Below are 22,735 nucleotides of genomic sequence, written 5' to 3'. Positions count from 1 at the left end.
TGAACAAGCAATGAGTCCACAAGAACATCATTTAAATAATACATTTAATCCATGGTTGCGATAATAATCAATGAAGTTTACTTACTTGCTGAACAACAAGCTAGAGGGAACAAAGTAATGAAAAAAATTAATAGAACAGAGGAAGCAAAATTAAAGGCACATGATTAAACTTTCATTCATCTTCATTCATTAACTAATATGAGAGACAGAGTTACACAGCATGGAAAGGGGCCCTTCAGCCCAACTCATCTATGCCGACCAAGGTGTCTTCCTGAGTTAGTCCCATTCGCCTGCATTTGGCCCATATCCCTCTAAACCTTTCCTATCCATGAACCTGCACAAATGTCTTTTAAATGTTGTAATTGTATCTGTCTCTACCACTTCCTCTGGCAGCTCATTCCATATACCCACCACCCTCGGTGTGATAAACCAGCCTCTCAGCTTCCCATTTAAATCTTTCCCCTCATCTTAAACCTATGCCCTCAAGTTTTAGACTCATAGAAATCCAAAAACTGTAAGTTAACTAAACCTTGCCTCTCCATTCACATGAAATGGGCATATAATTCCTGTTCTGGGTTGAACCTGGTGCAAGCTGTTAAGGTTCTTTCCTCAGCACGAGTGCCTGGAAATTGTTCCATCTCCAGAACTGCAGGCTTCCTGCACTTTGAGAGAGCAGGACTCCTGATGCTGAACTTACCCGCAGGGCTTTTGAAGAACAGGGCATCTTCTCCTAGATCTGATGTGCTTCAGTTACTCTGATTGCTGTATAACCAGTGCAGTGAATTCCAGCAATGGTTAAAAGCAGAAAGCACCTCCTCTTTAGGAAGCACAGGCTTGACTTCAGCCAGTGGTCATTTTCAGTGGGAACATAGGGTTCCTGAAATCACTCCCTGTGAGTGTGGGCTGCTGTCAAACTCAGCATGATTGACACTAATTAAATGCACAAATCATTGCATGAGTTGTGCACACGATATCTGTGTGCATGAGGTTCTGCGACAAACTGATGGAGGTCCTCCATGAACCCTAAATTAGTGCATGTTTTCCAAAGCATTTGAAATTCCATCCCATTGCTTCAAGATAGCCTCCACATTGCAACATTTCCACAAAATCTGTTGGTTGGATAGCCAACTGCTCTTAAGAGCATATGTAACTGGACCAACATGTTTGTAGCTTTTAAAAAAGATACTTACGGCAGCTTGCTCGCACGGTCTTTATGAGATCACATGGCTGTAAGGAAATCATGAAATTTAATACACTATAAAAATATTAAGCAAAATATATCAATTAATGTCAACACAACTGTTTATACATATGGTTACCAACCGTGATTGTTCCACCTGGTGGTCCTTTGGGGCCCTAGAATGAATAAAAAGAAAGAGTTTTAGTGTAATACCTGATAATCCACCTATATTTTACAGAACTACAACGTGGAGATCTAATTAATATCAGTCATCTGTGAAAATTTAAAATTTCTGAACAACTAAAGCAAAATTCATGGTATTTAGATTGTTTCATTAGAAAGGCAACCTGGGTGTTCATCCGTGAGAAAAATATTATGTGCTGTAACTTTTAATGATTCTATGAAAAGAGCTGGACTGATGCAAGATACAAATGCAGATTTATGCAGGTAACTAGGCAGACAGATATCTAAGGAAAACTCTGGATTTTGTGTTTTTATGACCAAGGAAATGAAACATAAAAAAGCAACCATAATTCAACAGTGAAAATATGGAAATGGAAATGGATATTCTGTGTTCTTATTTGTTGCTTTTGGGGACCAGTGATAAAGTTTCCTAAGATTTCTCTGAGCTGATGAAGTAATTGAGGCAATGCCTATGTTGGTTCAGATTGCTTTTGCCCTATGCTTTCCAATTATTTTATATACTATATGTGCATTAACTCTGTACAGCTCCTGGGTGACAACTGTGCCTGGGACATCTCTAAATATGTAATGGATACTTTCCCTATAAATACCTCTTATTTCTAGGTAGTGAGGAACAGACAGGCATTATTAGATGAAATAACTCTGTTTTCCTTTAAATTGACCACATATTGTTGATTATATTTTTTTCCTGTTTTCCCCACTCTGTGCTGGAGATGGTATCTGATACCCTAAATTCCAGCAACCCTTTGATAACTGGAGGAATGTCTTCACCGTTGACAATGTCACAGTCAGAGTCACCTGACCACTATTTATATCTCCATCAGGATCACTGTATCACAATCTGAATATAATATATATCCTAGGATATATATTATGGTTGCCATTGGTATAGCTTTGCTGTAACTCTAGCCTATTACAGTGCTTTCATGATTCACAGATAGTGGGAAAAAATGGAGAACAAACTAAGGCAAGGATTAGAAAAAGGAATGAGCAAAAGCTTATTAAATTGGTGGTTGTAAGGAAGCTCTTAAGCAGAGGACTAAGATAGACAAATTTAGTAAGGGAAATGGATATTATGGGACCTGGGCAGCTGAAGGCACCAAATTTTAAAATTTAATTGTTCACTGATTGCTGTTAACTGATTATTTGAAATGTCATTGTAAAGCACATAACTGACGTGCAGGTAATTCAGCTGCATAATCCTTGAGAAAAATAGTATGAACTTTGTACCAACTGACTGCAGAAGACACCATATCAATTGTGTGAAATTTTGGATTGTGTGAATATCTGTCCATTGAGAACTAGTATATTGATAACTTGAAATTAAATTATCAAATATCTCACCACCTTACCTTTTGTCCAGGAATTCCCATCCCTCCTGGCTCACCAAGATCACCAGGATCACCAGCATGACCCTAAAAAGAATGAGCACATCACAGTATTTTAGGGGTAATCTTATCAATGGTTGATTAGCACCAGTTTCATACTTCACACCCTGGATAACAATTCACAAAGGAAATACCTCCAGTTGCTCAAAGCCTACCTCAGGGTTTGTGAGCTTGAGCTGTAACTGGATTCACTGTGGGAACCTGAATGTTCCATAGTGTCCATATTGCAGGAATTGGCTGCATTCCAGGGATCAGGAGAATGATGAGCATCCATCATAGGAGGAAGAAGCAGGCAAGTGCAGGAATACTATGGGGGTGGGGGGGGGGCTGCTAATATTACTGATGGTGTCAATTCCTTAGGTGAAGGCAGTGTTTTGCACATTTTCAGGCAAAAGTGAGGAAAGGAGTGGTCAAAGGGGATTCAGTAGTTAGGGAATTTAGTGATATGAGTGTCACATGTATTGCTTTCATTACTCTAGAGGAAAGGATGTCACTAAACAGTTTTGTGAGGGGTTGAGGTTCTTTGCATAATATTTTAGCAGCCAGTGAGGAAGTGGAAGAATTCTTAAGTAGTAATCTCCGCATTATCCCAATCTTACACACTAATTGACACTGGATCAGCAAAATAAAACAGTGGGATGCCTGGCTGGAGAAATGGTTCAGAAAATATAGCTCCATTCCTGGGCATTGGTAAAAATTCCAGGATGGGTGGGACAAGGTAAACAGGATGGATGACTTGCATTTCAAAAGGGCTTTGACCAAGGTCCCCAATATGTTCTGGATGAGATTTAAGCAAATTTGGCAAGTGAATGTGCAACAGGAAGCAGCATTAGAAAATAAAGATAATGTGCACTGGGACTGGGAGAGGTGAATGGCATTAAAATGAAGAGTAGTGTTGAAATAAGGAAGTTCAGTCCAAGGGGAAGGACCGCTGGCTTGGATTTGTTTGGAAACAATTGGCCTTAGAAATTCAGCCACATTCAGCTGTTCCTCAGTGCTACATATCTGAAAATTGCTTATTTCCCAAGTGAAAAGAGGTTGTAGCCATTTCTGGCTTGAACCTTGCCATTCCAGAAAATGGACTGGTGGCTTCAGTTACAGATTGCCCTTGTGCATCTGATGATATTTCCTTTGGGGAGCTGCTTGGGTAATTAGGTCACCTTGTTCTGAAGAGTGCCTTCTGTTGAGCATTTCCAGAACAACTATGTTTCATAGAGCTGCTGGAACCTGACCCAGGTAGATCCTCTTTGACTCCTTTAAGTATTTACATGCTGTTCTCAGAACCTTACTACATATTTCTTCTTCCCATCTCCAGTCTGACCCTCGAAAATCCCTCACCCTGTCCCCAAACCCATACTCCCAATGAACTACCCACTAAGCAGGGACTTGAACCCCAGTTTCCATCCTTGCAACCCTCATCCCACCTTCAACAATGAGGGGCATAGACAGAATGCACTCAGTCATTTCTCAGGGCTAGGGAATCAAGAACTAGAGGGCATAGGTTTAAGATGAGAGGGGAAAGTTTTAATAGGAACTTGAGGGGCAACTTTTTTTTTACGCAAAAGGGTGGTATCTGTGTGGATTGAGCTGCCAGAGGAAGTGCTTGAGGCAGGTACAGTAACAACTTTTAAAAGACAGTTGGACAGGTACATGGATTGGAAAGATTTAGAAGGTTATGGGCCAAATGCTGGTAAATGGGACTAGCTTGAATGGGGTATCTTGGTCAGCATGGACCAGTTTCCATGCTGTATAACAATGACTTTATAACCTACTGCTTCCGTCACTCAGCTGCACATCTACCACATGTTATCTCAGTTCCATCCAGTGACCTGTCACATGGCCATCAACATCCACTTCTCACAGTTGAATCCAACATCTGCCTCTGTCAACCCACACCATATACCTACCCTCCCCGTCAGCAATCTTTGTTGTATTGCCCAACAACATGTTAGTGTTCCAGGCCACCAAACAAAGTCAATGTAACATGCTCAAAACACCGTATTGCATTATGCTGTCTCCAGTAGCTGTTCCACTTTAAATAATGTATTCCTCACTGATAATGTATTCTATAGGCTCCTGATGAGTCATGTGAAACGTTAACTTAGAATTATTTACTAATTTGCATGTGGTTCCACTATCCCAGGAGGGGCCCCAGATTTGAAAATGCTTGATGCTATAATTTTTGTATTATCATAAGAAACTGCAGAGAGTTGTAGACACAGCCCCCAGCACATCACGGAAACCTGCCTCCCCTATATGGACTCTGTCTATACCTCGCTGCCTTGGTGGAGCAGCCAGCATAATCAAAGACCCCACGCACCCAAGTCATTCTCCCTTCTCCCATCAGGCAGAAGATACAGGAGCCTGAGGGCACATATCACCAGGCTCAAGGACAACTTCTATCCCACTGTGATAAGACTATTGAATGGTTCCCTTATACGATGAGATCAACTCTTGACCTCACAATCTATCTTGTTTGACCTTGCACCTTACTGTCTACCTGCAATACACTTCCCTGTAGCTGTGACACTTTACTCCGTATTCTGTTATTGTTTTTACCCTGTACTACCTCAATGCACTCTGTACTACCTCAATGCACTGTGTAATGAATTGATCTATATGAATGGTATGCAAGACAAGTTTTTCACTGTATCTCAGTGCAAGTGACAATGATAAACCAATACCAATACCAAGATGGTGCATATCCCTTATACCATGCTGTTATCCTATGTAGAATGAAATCATTTCAGAAGTGCCTGCCTGACTAGGACATTGGAGCATAGGCAAAAGAGGCTGGAGCAGGACATGCATTGCTCTGGCCAAAGATGCTGTGGTCATTCTTCATGCCTGGTAAGTAAGGCTATGTCAATGAGTTAGAAAGGATGAACAGAGAGGAGCTGAACAGTTGGTGGCTGCAATGTGTGGCTAGTAAGTATATTTCACTTCTTATGCAGCAGAGATGAGGGAAAGAATGTTACTGATTTCTGCTAATTGTATGTGACAGTGGTACAGCTCCAGGCTACACAGTACCACAGCAAGTACAGCTGCTGACTCACAGTGCCAGAGGCCTGGGTTCAATCCTGATCTCTGGTGCTGGGTGTGTGAAATTTATATGTTCTCTCTGTGACCACCTGGGTTTCCTCTGGGTGCTCTAGTTTCCTCCCACATCCCAAAGATGTGTGGGTCGGTAGGTTAATTGACCACTGTATATGTATGCAAGTGAGTGGTAGAATCTGGGGGGCAGCTGATGGAAATGAGGGGAGAATAAAAATGGAATTAGCATATAATTAGTGTAACTGGGTGCTTGATGGTCAGCATGGTCTCATTGGGGCAAAGGGCCTGTTTTCATGCTGTATAACTCTATGGGTATGGAGTCGGGCACAAGGTATTTGATATAAGGCTCATCAAGGCATGAAGTTGGCTGGTTGCCAGTTTATTGTGCCACTGAAAGGTCCATTAAGAGACACGGTATTCTGTGACTGGATAACTAATCTAGCCTGCTTGCTTGGTCGGTAAGTTATTCTCTTTTATCTTGTTTTTAAATACAGCCGCCTGCTGATGAGATTATAACCTAAAGTTCAATCAGGGTGACCGCAAGATTAACTGGGAGGGTTTAGATTTTGAGAGGTTGATCATTTGTTAATATAATCCCAAAGTGGTGTCCAGGTGACTCACCATTGCCCATCTTATCACCCTTCTTAATGTAGAGCCAGTAGAGTGGAGATCTCATGTGAATCTGCAATGAGGCACACCTTGGCCATACATACAGAGAGGGGGAAGGGGTGTAATGGGGTTTATCTTTAATGCAGACATGCACCTCCTCTGCCCTTTCCGCTTGGTGTTGCTCCTGGAAGGCTTCAAGCAAGGCTTTCTAGAGCATCAATTGTCCAGACACCAAAATCTTCGAGACTTCTGGAGGTCCCATGGCTAAAGCAAGATTTCTACAATGCCACACAACCAGGAGCCCAGAGAAGAATGAGGAGCCAAGGAAAGAGAGAATAACCTTTCAATCAGACAGTTACAATGAGCTGGATAGCCAAAGTCTGGATCATTTTCATAACTGATTTCCTTCTGAGCATTTTTAATAACACCCCATATGTTTCAGTTTGCTTAGATTTCATTGTTACCTCCAATTAAACTGTAATAATCTAATAAATTTTACATTAATAGGTTATCAACCATAAATAGCAATCTTTTTATTAAACACAGCAATAATTCATAAGTTAAAACATCAAATATGGTTTAAGAATTTAATGTTTTTCAGTGAAGTTCCTACCCTGTTCCCTTTCATTCCTTTAGGTCCTTGTTCTCCATTTTCACCTGTTTTTCCACTTTCTCCCTAAAACAACGATAAATGTGGCACAAAGAAGTCATCTTCAGTAATAAATAATCGAAAGGTAAGAAATAAAAGTACATTTGCTCCAAGCAATATAAAAAATATTAAATATACCTTACTGCCAATGATTCCCTGGGGCCCTCTTTCTCCCTACAGGATAATAAAATAATAAGTTTATATTATATTCATATTTCTGTATAGAAATATGGCAATACAGGGCTAGAGAATGGAACATATTTTTGTATTTATATTAAGCAGATCAACCACAATTACAAGCTGGGTTAATGCAGTTTTTCCTCTGTTGTTCTAAAACATTCTGGTGAAGCAGGAGTGGAAGTTAAAGTAGTCCTTAAGGTCAATTGTTTTCCTTTGTGTCTAATGGTTCAGGTGTATACTTCCCATCTAGAAATCTTCAGACTTACCCATCCCACACTTCCCACCCTAGAAAGACCTTCTCCAAACTTACTGAATGCAAACGAATAACTGCTGTTCCAGACGCTTGCCTACTTCCAAACCAAGATGTCTGTCAGAGGCATGCTAATGAAGCCCAACAATTAAAGTCACTGCATCCTGCAGTTAGGTAGGAAACTGACCAAAACCATCTCAGAGATAGTTTCCATGCCTCTTGAAAAGAAGGGATTACTGGAATCACATTAATATTTTCTCCATTCAAAGTAGCTAGAAAATCTATTGCCGGAAATCAGAATAAGGGTAAAATATAAGGGACATTTTGCCTATATTTCACATTTACAGTATATAATAAAGACATGGGGAAAATCCCAGAACGGTTAAAATTGTAATCATCTAGCATCAAATATTTGACAAAAACCTATGTCATGACCTTTCTGATTGAAATAATGGAATTATCAGTTAAAATTAGTGGATACCATTGTTACATTAAAATTCTAGGCAACCAAATTTGCAAATTCTTTTCATGGATGAAGAAGGAAATATATTGAGCTATTTTGTGTGGTTCTGGTTATGAGCATAAAATCTTTGCAGAAAAGAAAATGCATTTGTTATTGATAGATCTTTTATCATCTTTAATCTCATGTATATAATAATGTGTTAATTAGTAATGTGTTAGTTATGTGATTGCTGCCACCATTATTTTGTGAGTGGATTTCTAATGTAGATTTGGTATTATTGTAGCGACTCACCGTTCGAGAAAGCGAACCGGCTCGGCGGTCGGGTCGCGCGTTGTCGGAGAGGCGAGGCCCAAGATGGCGCTGGGCCTTCGTCTTCCCCGAGCGACGGGGAGAACGCGCGCGGGAAAAGTTTGATGACGTAGCGCATATGTCATTTCCGTTTTCGGTGGGCGGGAACCGTTCCTCTTAAAAGGCCCGTGCAAGGTGGGAAAATAAATCAGTTTTTGTTCTGCAACTCATTGACTAGTGTCTTACTTTCACATCGCGGTAGCAGCCGCTATATTGGTGACCCTGAGGGTCCAAATGGATTTTGGACCCACACAATGGATGACAATGCAGCAGCCAACGCAGTGGCACTCAAGCTGCCCACCTTTTGGACACCGGCTCAGCATCTGGTTCGACCAGGCTGAAGCACAATTCCAACTTCGACAGATCACCTCTGACTCCACAAAGTACTACCATGTGGTCAGCTCTCTGGACCAGGAGACAGCCACCCAGGTCGGAAACTTCATCCAGTCTCCTCCGGAGGAAGGCAAGTACCCGGCTTTCAAAGACCTCCTTGTTCGGACCTTCGGCCTCTCCCGCCGTGAGCGCGCCACCTGCCTGCTTCATCTCGACAGCCTGAGGGACAGATCCCCATGGGCCCTGATGAACGAGATGCTGGCCTTGCCTGAGGGACACAAGACCTGCCTGATGTTCGAACAGGCCTTCCTCGAACAACTAGCCGACGACATTCACCTGCTGTTGGCCGACACCAAGTTCAGCAACCCACGTGAGGTAGCCACCCGGGCTGATGTCATGTGGAAGGCCAAATGCGAGAGCGGGTTGTCTGTCGGTCAAATTGCCAGACCATGGACCCAACGCCTACCTAAACCAGTCCCAGCAACCAAGCGACCACACCCCAGAAACACAGACGACTACACTGGCGACCAGCTGTGTTTCTACCATCAGAGGTGGGGCGTGGAGGCCCGTCGATGCCACCCACCCTGCAAGTTTCGGGGAAACGCCAGGGCCAGTCACCACTGATGGCTACGGCGGCTGGCTACCAACACAGCCTCCTATTCGTTTGGGACAAGCAGTCTGGGCGTCGTTTCCTTGTCGATGCTGGAGCAGAGGTCAGTGTTTTGCCCCTGACCAGCTGCGACACTTGTAGCAGGCAACAGGTCCCGCACTCAAAGCCGCAAACAGCACAACGATACGGACTTTCGGTACCCATACAGTTCAATTACAACTCAGCGACAGCCATTTTACCTGGAACTTTACCCTTGCCGCCGTCGCCCAGCCACTCCTGGGAGCCGATTTCCTTCAGGCCCACAGCCTGTTAACTGACCTGCGAGGGAAGCAGCTAGTGCACTCCAGAACTTTCCAAACCTACTCCCTGGGAGAAGCCAGCCTACCAGCCCTGCGCCTGGACTCCATTTCCCTGGCTGGCAACGAGTTCACCAATCTCCTAGCCGAGTTCCCATCAGTTTTGGCACCTGTTTACAAATTCGATGCCCAAACATGGGGTGCGGCATCACATCATTATCACAGGGCCACCCCTTCATTCCCAAGCATGACGACCACCTCCAGACAAGCTCCGCCTGGCAAAGGAAGAGTTCTGCCGCATGGAGGAGCTGGGGATCGTTTGCAGGTCAGACAACCCCTGGGCCTCCCCCTGTACATGGTCCCCAAAGCCACCGGTGGGTGGAGGCCCTGCGGCGACTACCGCAGGCTGAATGATGCCACCACCCCAGACCGCTACCCCATCCCTCACATCCAGGACTTCGCGGCCAACCTACACGGGGCCCACATCTTCTCCAAGGTGGACTTCATCCGGAGATACCACCAAATGACGGTCCACCCTGACGACGTCCCCAAAATTGCGCTTATCATTCCATTCGGCCTCTTTGAATTCCTTTGAATGCCATTCTGCCTTAAGAACGCCGCGCAGACCTTCCAGCGGCTGATGGACGCGGTAGGCTGCGACCTGGACTTCGTGTTCATTTACTTAGATAACATACTAATCCCCAGCCGTGACTGCCAAGAACACCTTTCCCACCTCCGCCAACTGTACTCCCGTCTCAGTGATTTCGGCCTCACGATCAACCTGGCCAAGTGCCAATTCGGCCTCGACCCTATTGACTTCCTCGGCCACAGAATCACCAGCGAGGGAGCAACACCCCTACCCGCCAAGGTAGACACTATCCTCCATTTTGCCCGTCCCAACATGGTCAAAGGCCTGCAAGAATTCCTGGGGATTGTCAACTTTTACCATCGGTTCATCCCTGCAGCAGCCCGTATCCTGCGCCCTTTGTTCTCGCTGATGTCTGGCAAGGGCAAGGATGTCGCCTGGAACAACGAGGCCGCGGTTGCCTTCGTTAAGGCCAAGGACGCCCTGGCAGATGCCGCGAAGCTAGTACACCCTAGGACAGACGTCCCAACCGCCCTCACGGTGGACGCATCCAACACCGCGGTTGGTGGAGTACTGGAACAACTAATCAAAGGCCGTTGGCAATACTTGGCATTTTTCAGCAGGCACCTTAGATCACCTAAGCTGAAATACAGTGCTTTTGATCGGGAACTTCTAGTGCTGTACCTGGTGGTCCGGCATTTCCGGTACTTTTTAGAAGGCTGGTCAGCTCGTCAGCAGTGACATTTGTCCTACATTTCTGAATTCACAATGGATATCCAACATGTCTCCGGAAAGGACAATGTTGTTGCTGATGCGCTTTCCAGACAGACTATCCACAGCCTGTCCCTGGGTGTTGACTACACGGCCCTGGCTGACGCACAGCAAGCCGACGACGAGCTGCCCAGCTACAGAACCGCAGTCTTGGGCCTGCAGCTCCAAGATTTCTTAGTCGGTCCAGGTCAGCAGACCCTCCTTTGCGATGTTGCAACAGGTCAACCACGCCCTATAGTTCCTGCAGCCTTGCAGAAACGCGTTTTCGACTCGGTACACTGGTTGGCGCACCCGTCCATCAGATCAACTGTCCAACTGGTCGCCAGCAAGTTCGTCTGGCACGGCCTGTGCAAACAGGTCAGTGAGTGGGCCAGGATTTGTCCGCACTGCCAGACATCAAAAATCCAACGACACACCAAGGTCCCACCACAGCATTTCGAGTCGACCCATAGAAGGTTCGACCACATCCACGTCGACCTCGTTGGTCCTCTGGTCCTCTGCCAGTTTCAAGAGGAGCCCGGTACCTCCTTACCATGGTGGACCGGTTCACGAGGTGGCCAGAGGCAACCCCTCTATCTGACATCAGGACTGATTCCTGCGCCCGGGCACTGCTCACAACTTGGATCTCACGTTTTGGTGTTCCAGCCCACATCACTTCAGACAGGGGCGCCCAGTTTACCTCCAGCCTATGGTCTGCATTAGCGCACATGCTAGGGACACAGCTGCACACCACCACGGCCTACCACCCTCAATCAAACAGGTTGGTGGAACGTTTCCACCGCCATCTGAAATCAGCCTTGTTTGCCCTCCTGACCCTCCTGATAGGTCCTAACTGGGTGGACGAACTACCTTGGGTCCTGCTCGGCATACGCACTGCCCCCATCAGCTGAACTTGTGTACAGTGCGCCCCAGTCGTCCCAGGGGAGTTCATACCCACCCTTCGGGGCCAAGAGGAACAACCTGTGGCAGTCCTGGAAAGACTGCGCGAGAGGCTCGGCAGCTTGGCACTGATTTCCACTTCGTGGCATGGTCAAGCCCCATCCTGTGAGCCCAAGGAACTACGAGACTGTAAGTTCATTTTCGTTCACAGGGGCACTCCCCAGGCACCGTTGCAACAACCATACGAGGGCCCATTCCAGGTCATCAGGAATAATGGGTCCACCTTTATTTTGGACATTGGGGGCAAGGAAGAAGTCTTCACGACGGACCGCCTCAAACTGGCCCATTTAGATCTACAACAACCGGTCGAGGTCCCAACACCGCGACGCAGAGGCCGACCTCCTAAGCAATGACTCACACAGCCCGCGAACCTTGGGGACCGTATCACTGGTTCTGGGGGGGGAGGGGTTGGTGTAGTGACTCACCATCCGAGCAAGCAAAATGGCTCAGCGGTCGGGTCGCACGTTGTCGGAGCGGCAAGGCCCAAGATGGCGCTGGGTCTTCGTCTTCCCCGAGCAACGGGGAGAACCCATGCACGGGAAAAGTTTGATGACGTAGTGCATACGTCATTTCTGTTTTGAGTGGGCGGGAACCGTTCCTCTTAAAAGGCCAGCGCAAGGCGGGAAAATAAATCAATTTTTGTTCTGCAGCTCATCGACTAGTGTCTTACTTTCGCATCGAGGTAGCAGCTGCTACATTATTGCATTTTTATTAATTTTGGAGCAAAACGTTTATGCACTAATAATATTTCTCACTTCACCATGACTACAGAAGTTAAATTGGAAAAATGGCCGAAACTACATGCAAGATTGTTGGTGGGAACTAATACAGTAGATAAAAATCATGTCCCATCTTTCACAATAATAATTCACAAGTTACAGCCATGGATGCTAAGACACGATGGCAGAAAAAGAAAGATTCATTTCCTTGTTACAAGACTAATGTCCATCAGCAAGACAAATTTATATTGTTACCTTTCTTCCTTTTGAGCCTTGAGGACCAAATCCATCACTGCCATCTTGACCCTGTGTAGTCAGCAAGATAGTGTACATACGCAGTCAAATATTGCTTCATGTTGTGATTTCTTGTAGGAATTTAACATTAACAGAATGAATTCTTTAAGGTTTCTAGAAGTGCCTCACTGCTGATCAATGATGGTTGAAAAATCATCAACAACAGCATTTATATTGTGCTCCTACCATAGAAAAAACATTCAAAGGAACTTCACAGATTCATACTGGCAAGACTTGATAACAAGTCTAAGAAGGAGATCTCACTGCAGATGGCCAAATGTGGCAGGTTTCAATGGACATCTCAGAGAAGGAATGGAAGGTAGAGCAATGCAGAAGTCTGGGGAGGAAATTCCAGAGCTTAAAAATAAAATCAGAAAATGCTGGAAATACTTAATGGGTCAGGCAGCATCTGTGGCAAGAGAAATAGTTAATGTTTTAGGTCTAAGAACTTTGTCAGAATTAGGAGAATGAAAAGCAAAATTATTTTCAGTATCAGAAAAGGTGGAGAGGGATGGGTAAAACAAAGAGAACATCTTTGATAGGGTGAAACCAAATTCTGGCGAAGTTCTGATGCTGCAGTTCTGATGAAGGGCTTTGGACTTGAAATATGAACTATTTCTCTTTCCATCTTTGTTTTTATTTGATATTTCCAGTATCGATGTTTATTTTAAATTTTCATTCAGAGTTTTAGGATCTTGGCAGCTAAAGATGCAACTGTCAGTACTGGAGACACCTGTATTAGATATTTCAGCTGAAGGAATTATAAAGATTGGAAGGGGACAGCACATGCAGAAGAGTTGGAAATAATGAGAATTTTAAAAAGAGACACTAAAGAACCAGAAGCCTGTGAAATACAGGTTTTTACAAGATGTTATGCTTATGGAAACTAGAATGAGAGAAGCCAACCCATCATGTACTGGAATATGTAGATCAAGACATAACATTAGGGATGAGAAAAGATTTGACTGAGGAGGGATAGATCATGACGGGTTTAAATAAGGTAAATAGAGAGAAACTGATCCTTTTAGGAGAGGAGCCAAAGACTAGAAGGTGATCTAGCCCAAAGCAACAAATGAATGGAGTGGTTTTAAGATTTTGTATATGTCAATATCTCAAAAGACTCCAAATGTCTCATATTGATGAGTAAAGTTTATTCCATTGGTTTACACATGGACCTACAGTTTTAAATAATGCCATTTTATAGCACCAAAAAGGATCTGGTTGCCGTTGCAGAATTTGGAATTGTCATACCATAGCTAAAAACAGCTACACCCTGTGATGGATATAAAAATGTGATGGATAAGTACAAAACCTATATGATCATGTCCTTTATATTGTTTTATGGTTATCCTGATTACTCGATTTCTGATTCTTCTCCAAACTCTGCTGGTTCCTTTGGCATTTTCTCTTGAGCCCTAAAATGTTTTTGTCAAACTTTGTCCTTTCTATAACGGAAATTTGACACTTGGTATCTTTTCAACTAAATTTTCTTTTTTTAATCAGAGTTCTTGTTCTATCCATCAGATAATTCAAGTATGTAAATCCTTCATGAATCAGGGACCAAGAAATCATCTTGCTTTGTAATTTGGCGATATTACTGTTGGGCATGAACACAGACTAGGTAATTGGAAAAAGAGTTTATCTTATCACAGATGCTTCCTAACCTGCTGAGTTTTTCCAGTATTTTCAGATTTCCAAAACCTGCAGTTTTTTTAATATTCATTTACTGGAGAATTGGATGTGGATGTCAGCACTCCAAATTTGTATTGCTTTTGATTAGTTTTAACATGGGGATGTTTGTAGTTCAGTACTCAGCAAATGAGCTAGAGAACATGGAAACATTATGACCAGCCAAATATAGTCTGAAAGTGTCAGAATGAGAAAGGACCATAAAGGGGTTGGTGACACCTTTATGCATTGGTCTAAATTGGAATTATGCAATTCAGACCCATGCAATAAGATCTAGGCAGTTGAACACAGATCTTTAACATATGAAACAGAAAAGGATATTTTATGTAAGTTAATTCCTATTAATGGTCACAAGAGTAAAGCAAGCCATCAATTGTTTTCTCATCTTGTTTACAAATTCTTTATTATTTCCACACAGCAAAAATATAATTCAACATGATACCTTGAATATTTACCAAACACAGTAACTAAATTATTCATTAAACTCAGAAAATTAACTGATTAGATGGGTCTCACAGCGGTGGGCACAGCAGATTGGGACCACTGGTTAAGAGAATGGGTTTGTGGGCCACATAGATCTTTAGTCCATGGGCCACTGGTTCGGAAACTATTGCCTAGACATTGCATTTCACCAAGAACACAAGAAAATAGGAGTAAGACCTCAAGCCTGCCCTGCCATTCAATATGATCATGGCTGATCCATGCCAATTCCCTATAACTCTCAATACCTCAATCTTTGAAATATTTATCTAATTCCACCTTAAGTTCATCAGGCTAATTCCTGGGATGAGAGGGTTGTTCTATTAAAAGAGGTTGGAAGCTTTGATGTGAATTCCTTGAAGTTTAGAACAATGAAGTTTACTATTTAAGGCACAGCTTAAGTGTGTCACATAGATCAGCAATACCAAAAGTGCAGTTCTTCTATTCAGAGCAAGTTCATTGGTTTAGACACAGTGCAAGTGAGAGATACTGACCAGGCTCACAATTTTAATGCTGTAAATAAATTAGACATCCAGATCAGGTTTGTTGGTAACCATGCAACCATTTGTGCTGCTGGCTGATTCAAACCAGAGCAGTGATTAGGAATAACTGGCCTTATTGCTCAGGAAGTGGGAAAAGCAAAATCAGTTGAAGCTCTTGCTTATGTCTTTTCAGAGCCTGTTGACACAAAGTGCTCAGAATCATGCAATGGTTTTCATCTCTTCTATGGGACTACATGGCTGCTGGTTGCAGGTGGATGAAAGCATCGTAGGGTTTGGAGAGAAGATGGGAGTCATGATACTTAACATCTTGTATTGAATAGGGTTTCAACTGGTCTTTTCCCAGTCCATCATTTTCATAGGTTCACATATCTGTTTGACATGTCAAAGACTGATAAACACCTGCAGAACTGTGTGTCTCTCCACAGCAACAATTTATGAGATGGAAGAAGCAAGGGCAAACTGGCGGGGGGTGGGTGGGGGGCTGGTGGCGGTGCAGGTGTATGATGAACCTTTTAAAATAGACGGTGAATTTGTAACCTTTCATTTGTGCACTGATAGCTTAAATCCTCTGTGTGAATTGTGAGGCTGTGATATCCAATGAGCCCAATTTGCCTTCCTTTGATTTTAAATAAACAGAAATTCAGAAGGCTACTTACTAAAGCTGGTTATCACCACTCTGGGCCTTCTGACCAACAATCCCACTGAGGGAATCTTCATGCTGGAGCTCAGCCTGACAAAATTTGCTGTGGCTGATTGTGAGACTGGGAGTTTTCCATACCTAATGACTTGTGTCATCTCCCGTTATGAAAGGTAATCAAGTTGCCAAGAAATGGTGGTGGTGGGTGGGGAGGGAATGGATCTGCACTATAACTTAGCCATTCTCAGAGAAATGATGCAAGCTGCAGTCTATAGCTTCTGCTGAAGTTACATTAAAAAATCAGGATAACCACTGTTGACATTCCAGGCGATAAAACTTAATGGAGAGAAATCCTGCCACTTTCATTCTGACTTCTTGCTTGTTTACTGCACCTTTTCATCAGAGAATGAGTATTTTTTGTTTTAAAAAAAAGCACAAACTCACCATTGAGCCACGATGTCCGGGTGGTCCACTTACACCTTTCTCCCCAGGGTTTCCAGGTTCACCCTGTTAAATAATTCCCACTGGTTAATTATGAATATAAAAGAGCCTAATTGCAAATGGCATCTTTCCACTAACTGCAATGTGTTGCTGACTGGATAATCTGTTTAAGTCAAATTAGTGTGGGGTAATAATTGGGTACTGGGATGGAGTTTCTTGCTCTTTGTCAAAAGTAATATTGGAGATATGTTATATTCACCATTAAGGCAAAGCATTTTTAAGTGATGGGTGATTGAAAGCTGTTAATGTTCAGACGGACCCCAGTATCCTTGCAAACAAATCATTGAAAATTAACAGGCAGGTATGCCAAGAAAATAGAAAGACAAAAGGTATGTTTTGTCTGTTCATAGCTGTGCAGCGCAGATATCAAGGCAGAGTCAGGATCTGACCTGCTGGTGGTGTGGAGCCGGGGACAGAATCAGAATCAGACATTATTACTGACTTATATGATGTGGCAGAGACGGATAGTGTAATCTGTTACATTAACTAAATGATGATGAATTTAACACTTGTATTTGAGAATGATTTCTCTGTATACAGGTATGCCTGGGAATACACCAATACAGAAAGTGAAGTAGGTTTAAGGAGGAGGAAGTGTAGGTACTTTTTATGTAAAGCACTCCTGCCTTCCACTTTAAGCCATTTAATTCTCCTTATTTTTTTTGGAACATTCTCACAGATACATTAAAATAAATATTATGAAGTCATTCCACCCAAGTTGAGATATCACACACTGAATTATTTTTTAATCCTGCAGTAATTTTAAGTAACTTTCAGATCAAGCAAAATGCAGAGTTTCCATAAAAGTGTATTTTAAATCTACCACAGATAACATTCACCAAAAGTAAAGCATTCCATTCCATGATACCTTTTTTTGCTGTAATGATAAATAACAGAAAATGCTACTTACGTTTCGTCCTGTAAGTCCCAGGATCCCCTCAATTCCCTGCTCACCTTCGCTTCCAGGTAGACCCTATTGTATGATTGATATGCATAAATTTTGATTAATTAAAGCTGTATGACCAATCCCCTTGTTTCAACCTTCCTTATAATTTGAGAGTCTGGTCACCAGAGTAACAAAGTCCTGAGAAATTATTTGAAAAAAAGAAGTAACATTGATCTGACTACAGTGTTCCTTGCTTGCATTACAAAGCCTAATTTAACATGGATGTTAAATTAATGGAATAGAATTGATAAGGGATCATTACCTGATACAAATTCATAAGGACAGCACAGGCAGCAGTTAGTAGAGCTGCTGCCTTACAGCCCCAGTAACCCAGGTTCAATCCCAACCTTGGGTGCTGTCTTTGTGCAATTTGCACATTCTGCCCGAAACTTGGTTTCTTCTGGGTGCTCCAGATTCCATCCACATCCCAAAGACATGCGAGTTGAAAGGTTAATTGAACACTGTAAATTGGCCCTAATGTGTAGGTGAATCTAGGGGGAGTTGGTTGGAATGTGGGGAGACTAAAATGGGTCTAATGTAAATGGGTGCTTGATAGCTGGCAGGGCCTGTTTCTGTGCTATATGACTTTATGAATGAATTATCATTGGATCTATGGAAAGTGCAATTTCCTCTATGCACAAACAGTCTAGAGGACTTTATGTTGAAAGATGTTTGTGCACCTTTATTGGAAGGATGTGATTGCACTAGAGAGAATGCAGAGGAGATTCACCAGGAAGTTGCCAGGATTGGATGATTTTAGTTAAGGGAAAAGATTGGATAGGCTGGGCTTGTTTTCCCTGGCGCAAAGGAAACTGAGGGGGTCACCTGATAGAAGTATATAAGATTATGCAAAACATAGATAGAGTAGATAGTCAAAATATTATTCCCCCATGGTATCAAAAAGGAGGCAGCATAGGTTTAAGCTGAGAGGAAGGAGTTTTAAAGTGGACCTGAGTGGCTGATATCTGGAACGCACTGTCAGAGGAGGTGGTAAAATCAGATACAATTACTACTTTTAAGTGACATTTGGGCAGACACTTAAGTAGACATAGATGCAGTCCTAATGCAGGCCCATGGGATTAGTGTAGATGGGCAAAAAGGTCGGCATGGACATGGTGGGCTGGTGATCCTGTCTCTGTGCTGCACAGTTCTATGACTCTATGAGTCTATGCGATAAGTTCTCAATCCCAAGGCAACTGGATCCTACTGACACATGCAATACTCTAACTTTCACAACTATACTGTTTCTAACTTGGCCCATAATCTCGCTTGCAATGAGTCAGATAAACAACTACACTTTACAAACCTGACCTAAATCGCATGCATCAAATAGATGCACCGAAATCTACAAACCTGCTGACCTCGGGCTCCTTGTTCTCGTTTTTGCCCCTGTGGCCCAGGGGGACCTGGTTTTCCCTGTAAAAAGAAAGGACACTTTTTGGCAACAGATGTTGATGAGGACAGGTCAATGTTACAATGTAACAGATAATAATTGATTCCTTTATTGTTTATCTGTGGATGTAGAAATAAAATCTTCACCGTTCTAAAAATTATGTTGTCAATTTATTTGCTGATGCTGTCTAGAAATGGTTCCATGGCTCAAAAGATAGTGTAAAGTGGTTATACGCCAAAGCACATTTTCTCCCGCTGCAAAATTCCAAAGCACACGAGGCCTGAGGCCCTAGGCTGGATGAGGGCAGAGGGTTGTGATGGGTAGTGTGGTGGGGACTGGCCATTGCTGGGAACTGGGAAGGTCACTCTTCAATCTGTGATATCAAGTGGGATGCATTGGGTAATATCAGGGCTGATGAGAATATGATTGGGTTCAGTCCAGTGGTGGGGGCCTGAAGTGCATTTACAGCAAAGGAAGGTGATGGGATTGGACTGAGGGGTAAAAGTAAAATTCTAAAAGGCACAATAAGCACAGGAAGATCCATTTACTGGACTCCATAGTCATGGACCCAGGCCTGTTCCCTTTCAGAGTCCCATGTTTAGGCCAAACCTGCCTTCTGAAGGTTTGTTTCTGCTCACTAGACACGCCTATGCAAATGAACCTCATGTGAGTGAAGTCCAAGTGTGCCGCACTCCATTTGAAAACCGTTCCCCTTGTCCAGATGTTTCTGAGCTTAAGTGCACCATGGACTCAGAGGTCCCAGACCAAATATATCCTTCTACATGACTCACACATTGAGCTTTGTGTGCTACACAAAGGAATTTAATCAAAAACATTCTTCATATATATCCTGGTTTAGATTAAATTCTTCCACGTACACACAAGAACATTGTTTTGTGTGAAAACATTTCTAATTCATTATTTTTGCCATCAGGTTGGAACCAAGTTAAATTAAAACCAAGCTTCTCTGAGTTTATGGATGAATGCAGGAAAGAAATGTTTGAACTGTCCAAAATAATTCCTCGCAAGCCAGCAATAACTCTTCAAAAGGAAATTTGAAGAAAAGGTTGCCTCTGTTAGAGCCAACTTTTGAGTGGTTCAGCTAATACCAGTGGGCAGCTAGCCTTTTACATAGAGTTCATCAAGCCATGCGTGCTACAAGCAGTCAAGGAAATTCACCCAGGAAGTGAGACCTCTTTGAAATAAGTCTGTCAGCTAGCATAGTTCCTAGTTCCTAGTAATGACCTATTGACAAGGTTTGCCCCAGGTTCTGATGTTTTTTTTTCTCTTGTTTTGAATGAGAGTAATGACATTGACACTGGACAGTAATGTACACTGGGCGATAACAAATTTGAAGCCCATCATGTATCCTGTCCAAACTTATCTCCTATTGAAATATGTTGAGCTTTTGACTTGCTTTCATGTGTTTGCCCTCCTACCCAATGTCTCTAACAGTTTACTTTGTGGTGTTGACAAAGTACAGGGGTTAGGTTTGACTGTAACAACCTTGATGGTCGAATTGGTTGTTTCGTGAAGAAACAGAATTTTGTCAAATGGGAAAGAATATCCTTGAAGGCAGGACAGCAATAAAACAAGATGAACATGCACGAATCAAAATAATAAAAGAGATTAAATCAAATTAGAGCAGTCATACTGTCAATTTCCATACCACTAAGATTCTTATTAAATGCTCATTGTTACTTGTGCCTACCTGTGGGCCTTGGAATCCTCGATTTCCATTGCGACCTCTCTTACCAGGCTTTCCATTTTGACCCTATACAGAAACAGACAAGTATTATTTGTTGATACAGATCTCTAATTTGGAATAATTTGACCATGCTTTTGAAAAACTGCACTTGATTTTAAGTTTCAATATACTGTAAAACTCTGATAATCCAGCACACACAGAACTTTGGTGGTGCCGGATTAGCAAAATTCCTGGTCTATTTTGTTTTGTATCTTTTAAGATGTTAAGCAGTATGATAATACAAATTCCATTGAACCAGGTAATTTTAAACGAAGCACAGGAAACTGGACCTAGGTCATTTGATAGAGTGTCTTGGAACCAGAGCCCTATTGAAATGAATAGAAGCATGGAAAACTAGGGACATGGTGAGTTGGAAGGGAAAGTGGGAATTGGAGCTCCAGGTTAATGGGAAAGGAATTTGGTAACTGGGGCCTAAGTGAGGGGGAAGGGAGGATGGGAACCTAGACCCAGTGAGTGGAAGAGAACATAGGAACTAGGGCCCTGGTGTTTTGGAAGAGAGTCAGAAAAACATTACCTGGTAAACCAGATGCTGAACCATTAGGATTTCCAAATGATTGGGTAATGGATTAACAGAGCTTTTGGGTAATAGTTATCCTGAAACTTTAAAGCTGAACATTGTACTATCATACTGGTAACAGTTGTTTCAAACTGAGCCCAAACTCACATTAAAGCCTAATGGAATGTCTCTACCAACACTCCCAGCCAGTGAATGTTTTAACAGCTATCAACCAGATTGCAAATTGGAGCATTTTTTGTCAACCAAGCAGTGTATGAAAGGTCAAGCAGATTTTATATCATTAATATTAACATCCATCCATGATGAGTTTCTTGTAATCAATTGGATGTCAGTAAAATACTTGCAAATTTTATGCTCCTGACCTATGTCTGTTTCTCATTCCATTTTTAAGATTACTTTTCATTTGGAACAAAGTGTGATGTTTGGAATGAGACAGTTGGAGTGTGAAAGTGTGCATTACATGGTACAACATGTTTTACAGTATGAGCACCATCCTGAGAGTTCTGCCTGTGAAATTGTTAATAGTTGAGATAAGGGGAAAACTGGACCTCATTATGTGAGACCACACAGTTTTTGCCAAATGGAAAATGTTAAATTGCTGTTTGTAGTACAAACGCCAGGAGGCTGCTAAAGCATTCTCACAGAATGCATGAGGGAAGAAATGATCAATGATTTTCTCATACAAATATTTAACATATTCATAAAACACTGCTATAAGACAGGTGGATCCAAATAAAATAAATAGGCTAACATCTCCTAAAAGCTTACTGGAAGTATATATTTTGGATGTCAGGCTAAACGGGCTGGTGTTTCATTTTTGAGTACGTTGTTATCACTTACATGTGAAAAGTGGTTCATTGGTAATGTACTTAAAGCTTCCACTGTAATCAACTTCCATTAAGAATAACAGAATTTGTTTTTAAGTCTATTATTCTATCACGTATTATGTTTTGTTATCCACTGCTGAAAGAATATGGGATTTTGGATTATCTTATTCAAAATATGACTGATATGCATTAATTATTTCTTAATTAGATATCTAATTAACAATAAACTATAAGATTATATGCAAGTCTAAATTCTTAGTTTATGAGGTTGCCGAGTTCATAGAGATCTACAGCATGGAAGCAGGTCGTTGGCCTACCAGGTCCATGCCAACTTTTTACCCATCTACGTTAATCTCATTTGACTGCATTAGGTTCCTATTCTTCTATGCCTTACCTATTTAAGTACCTGTCTAAATGTCTCTTAACTGTAATGGTTATATCTCATTTCACCACCTCCTCTGACAACATGTTCTAGATATCAACCACTCTCTATGTAAAAAAAACTTACTACTCAATCCCCTTTAAAACATTTTCCTTGTACCTTAAACCTCTGCCCTCATTTTTATCATGGGGGAAAGATTCTAATTATCTACCCCATCTA

General features: G+C 42.4%; 1 protein-coding gene across 1 annotated transcript in view; it reads right to left on the bottom strand.

The window, feature by feature from the left end:
• Positions 1-77: 77 nt before the first annotated feature.
• Positions 78-22,735, bottom strand: part of LOC127570985 (collagen alpha-3(VI) chain-like) — an 84,394-nt gene continuing 61,736 nt past the window's right edge. The window contains exons 17-27 of the mRNA XM_052016956.1: positions 20,734-20,796; positions 18,983-19,045; positions 17,594-17,656; positions 16,627-16,689; positions 12,835-12,885; positions 7,223-7,258; positions 7,049-7,111; positions 2,737-2,799; positions 1,324-1,356; positions 1,191-1,227; positions 78-100 (exon numbers count right to left, since the gene is read on the bottom strand). Of these exons, the coding sequence (XP_051872916.1) occupies positions 78-100; positions 1,191-1,227; positions 1,324-1,356; positions 2,737-2,799; positions 7,049-7,111; positions 7,223-7,258; positions 12,835-12,885; positions 16,627-16,689; positions 17,594-17,656; positions 18,983-19,045; positions 20,734-20,796 (558 nt within the window). The remainder of the gene's footprint in view (positions 101-1,190; positions 1,228-1,323; positions 1,357-2,736; positions 2,800-7,048; positions 7,112-7,222; positions 7,259-12,834; positions 12,886-16,626; positions 16,690-17,593; positions 17,657-18,982; positions 19,046-20,733; positions 20,797-22,735) is intronic.

The sequence above is a fragment of the Pristis pectinata genome, chromosome 5 (assembly GCF_009764475.1).
Source record: "Pristis pectinata isolate sPriPec2 chromosome 5, sPriPec2.1.pri, whole genome shotgun sequence".
Lineage (NCBI taxonomy): Eukaryota > Metazoa > Chordata > Chondrichthyes > Rhinopristiformes > Pristidae > Pristis > Pristis pectinata.
Note: the sequence above shows the minus strand (reverse complement) of the source record. Positions and strands in the feature narration are given on the sequence as shown.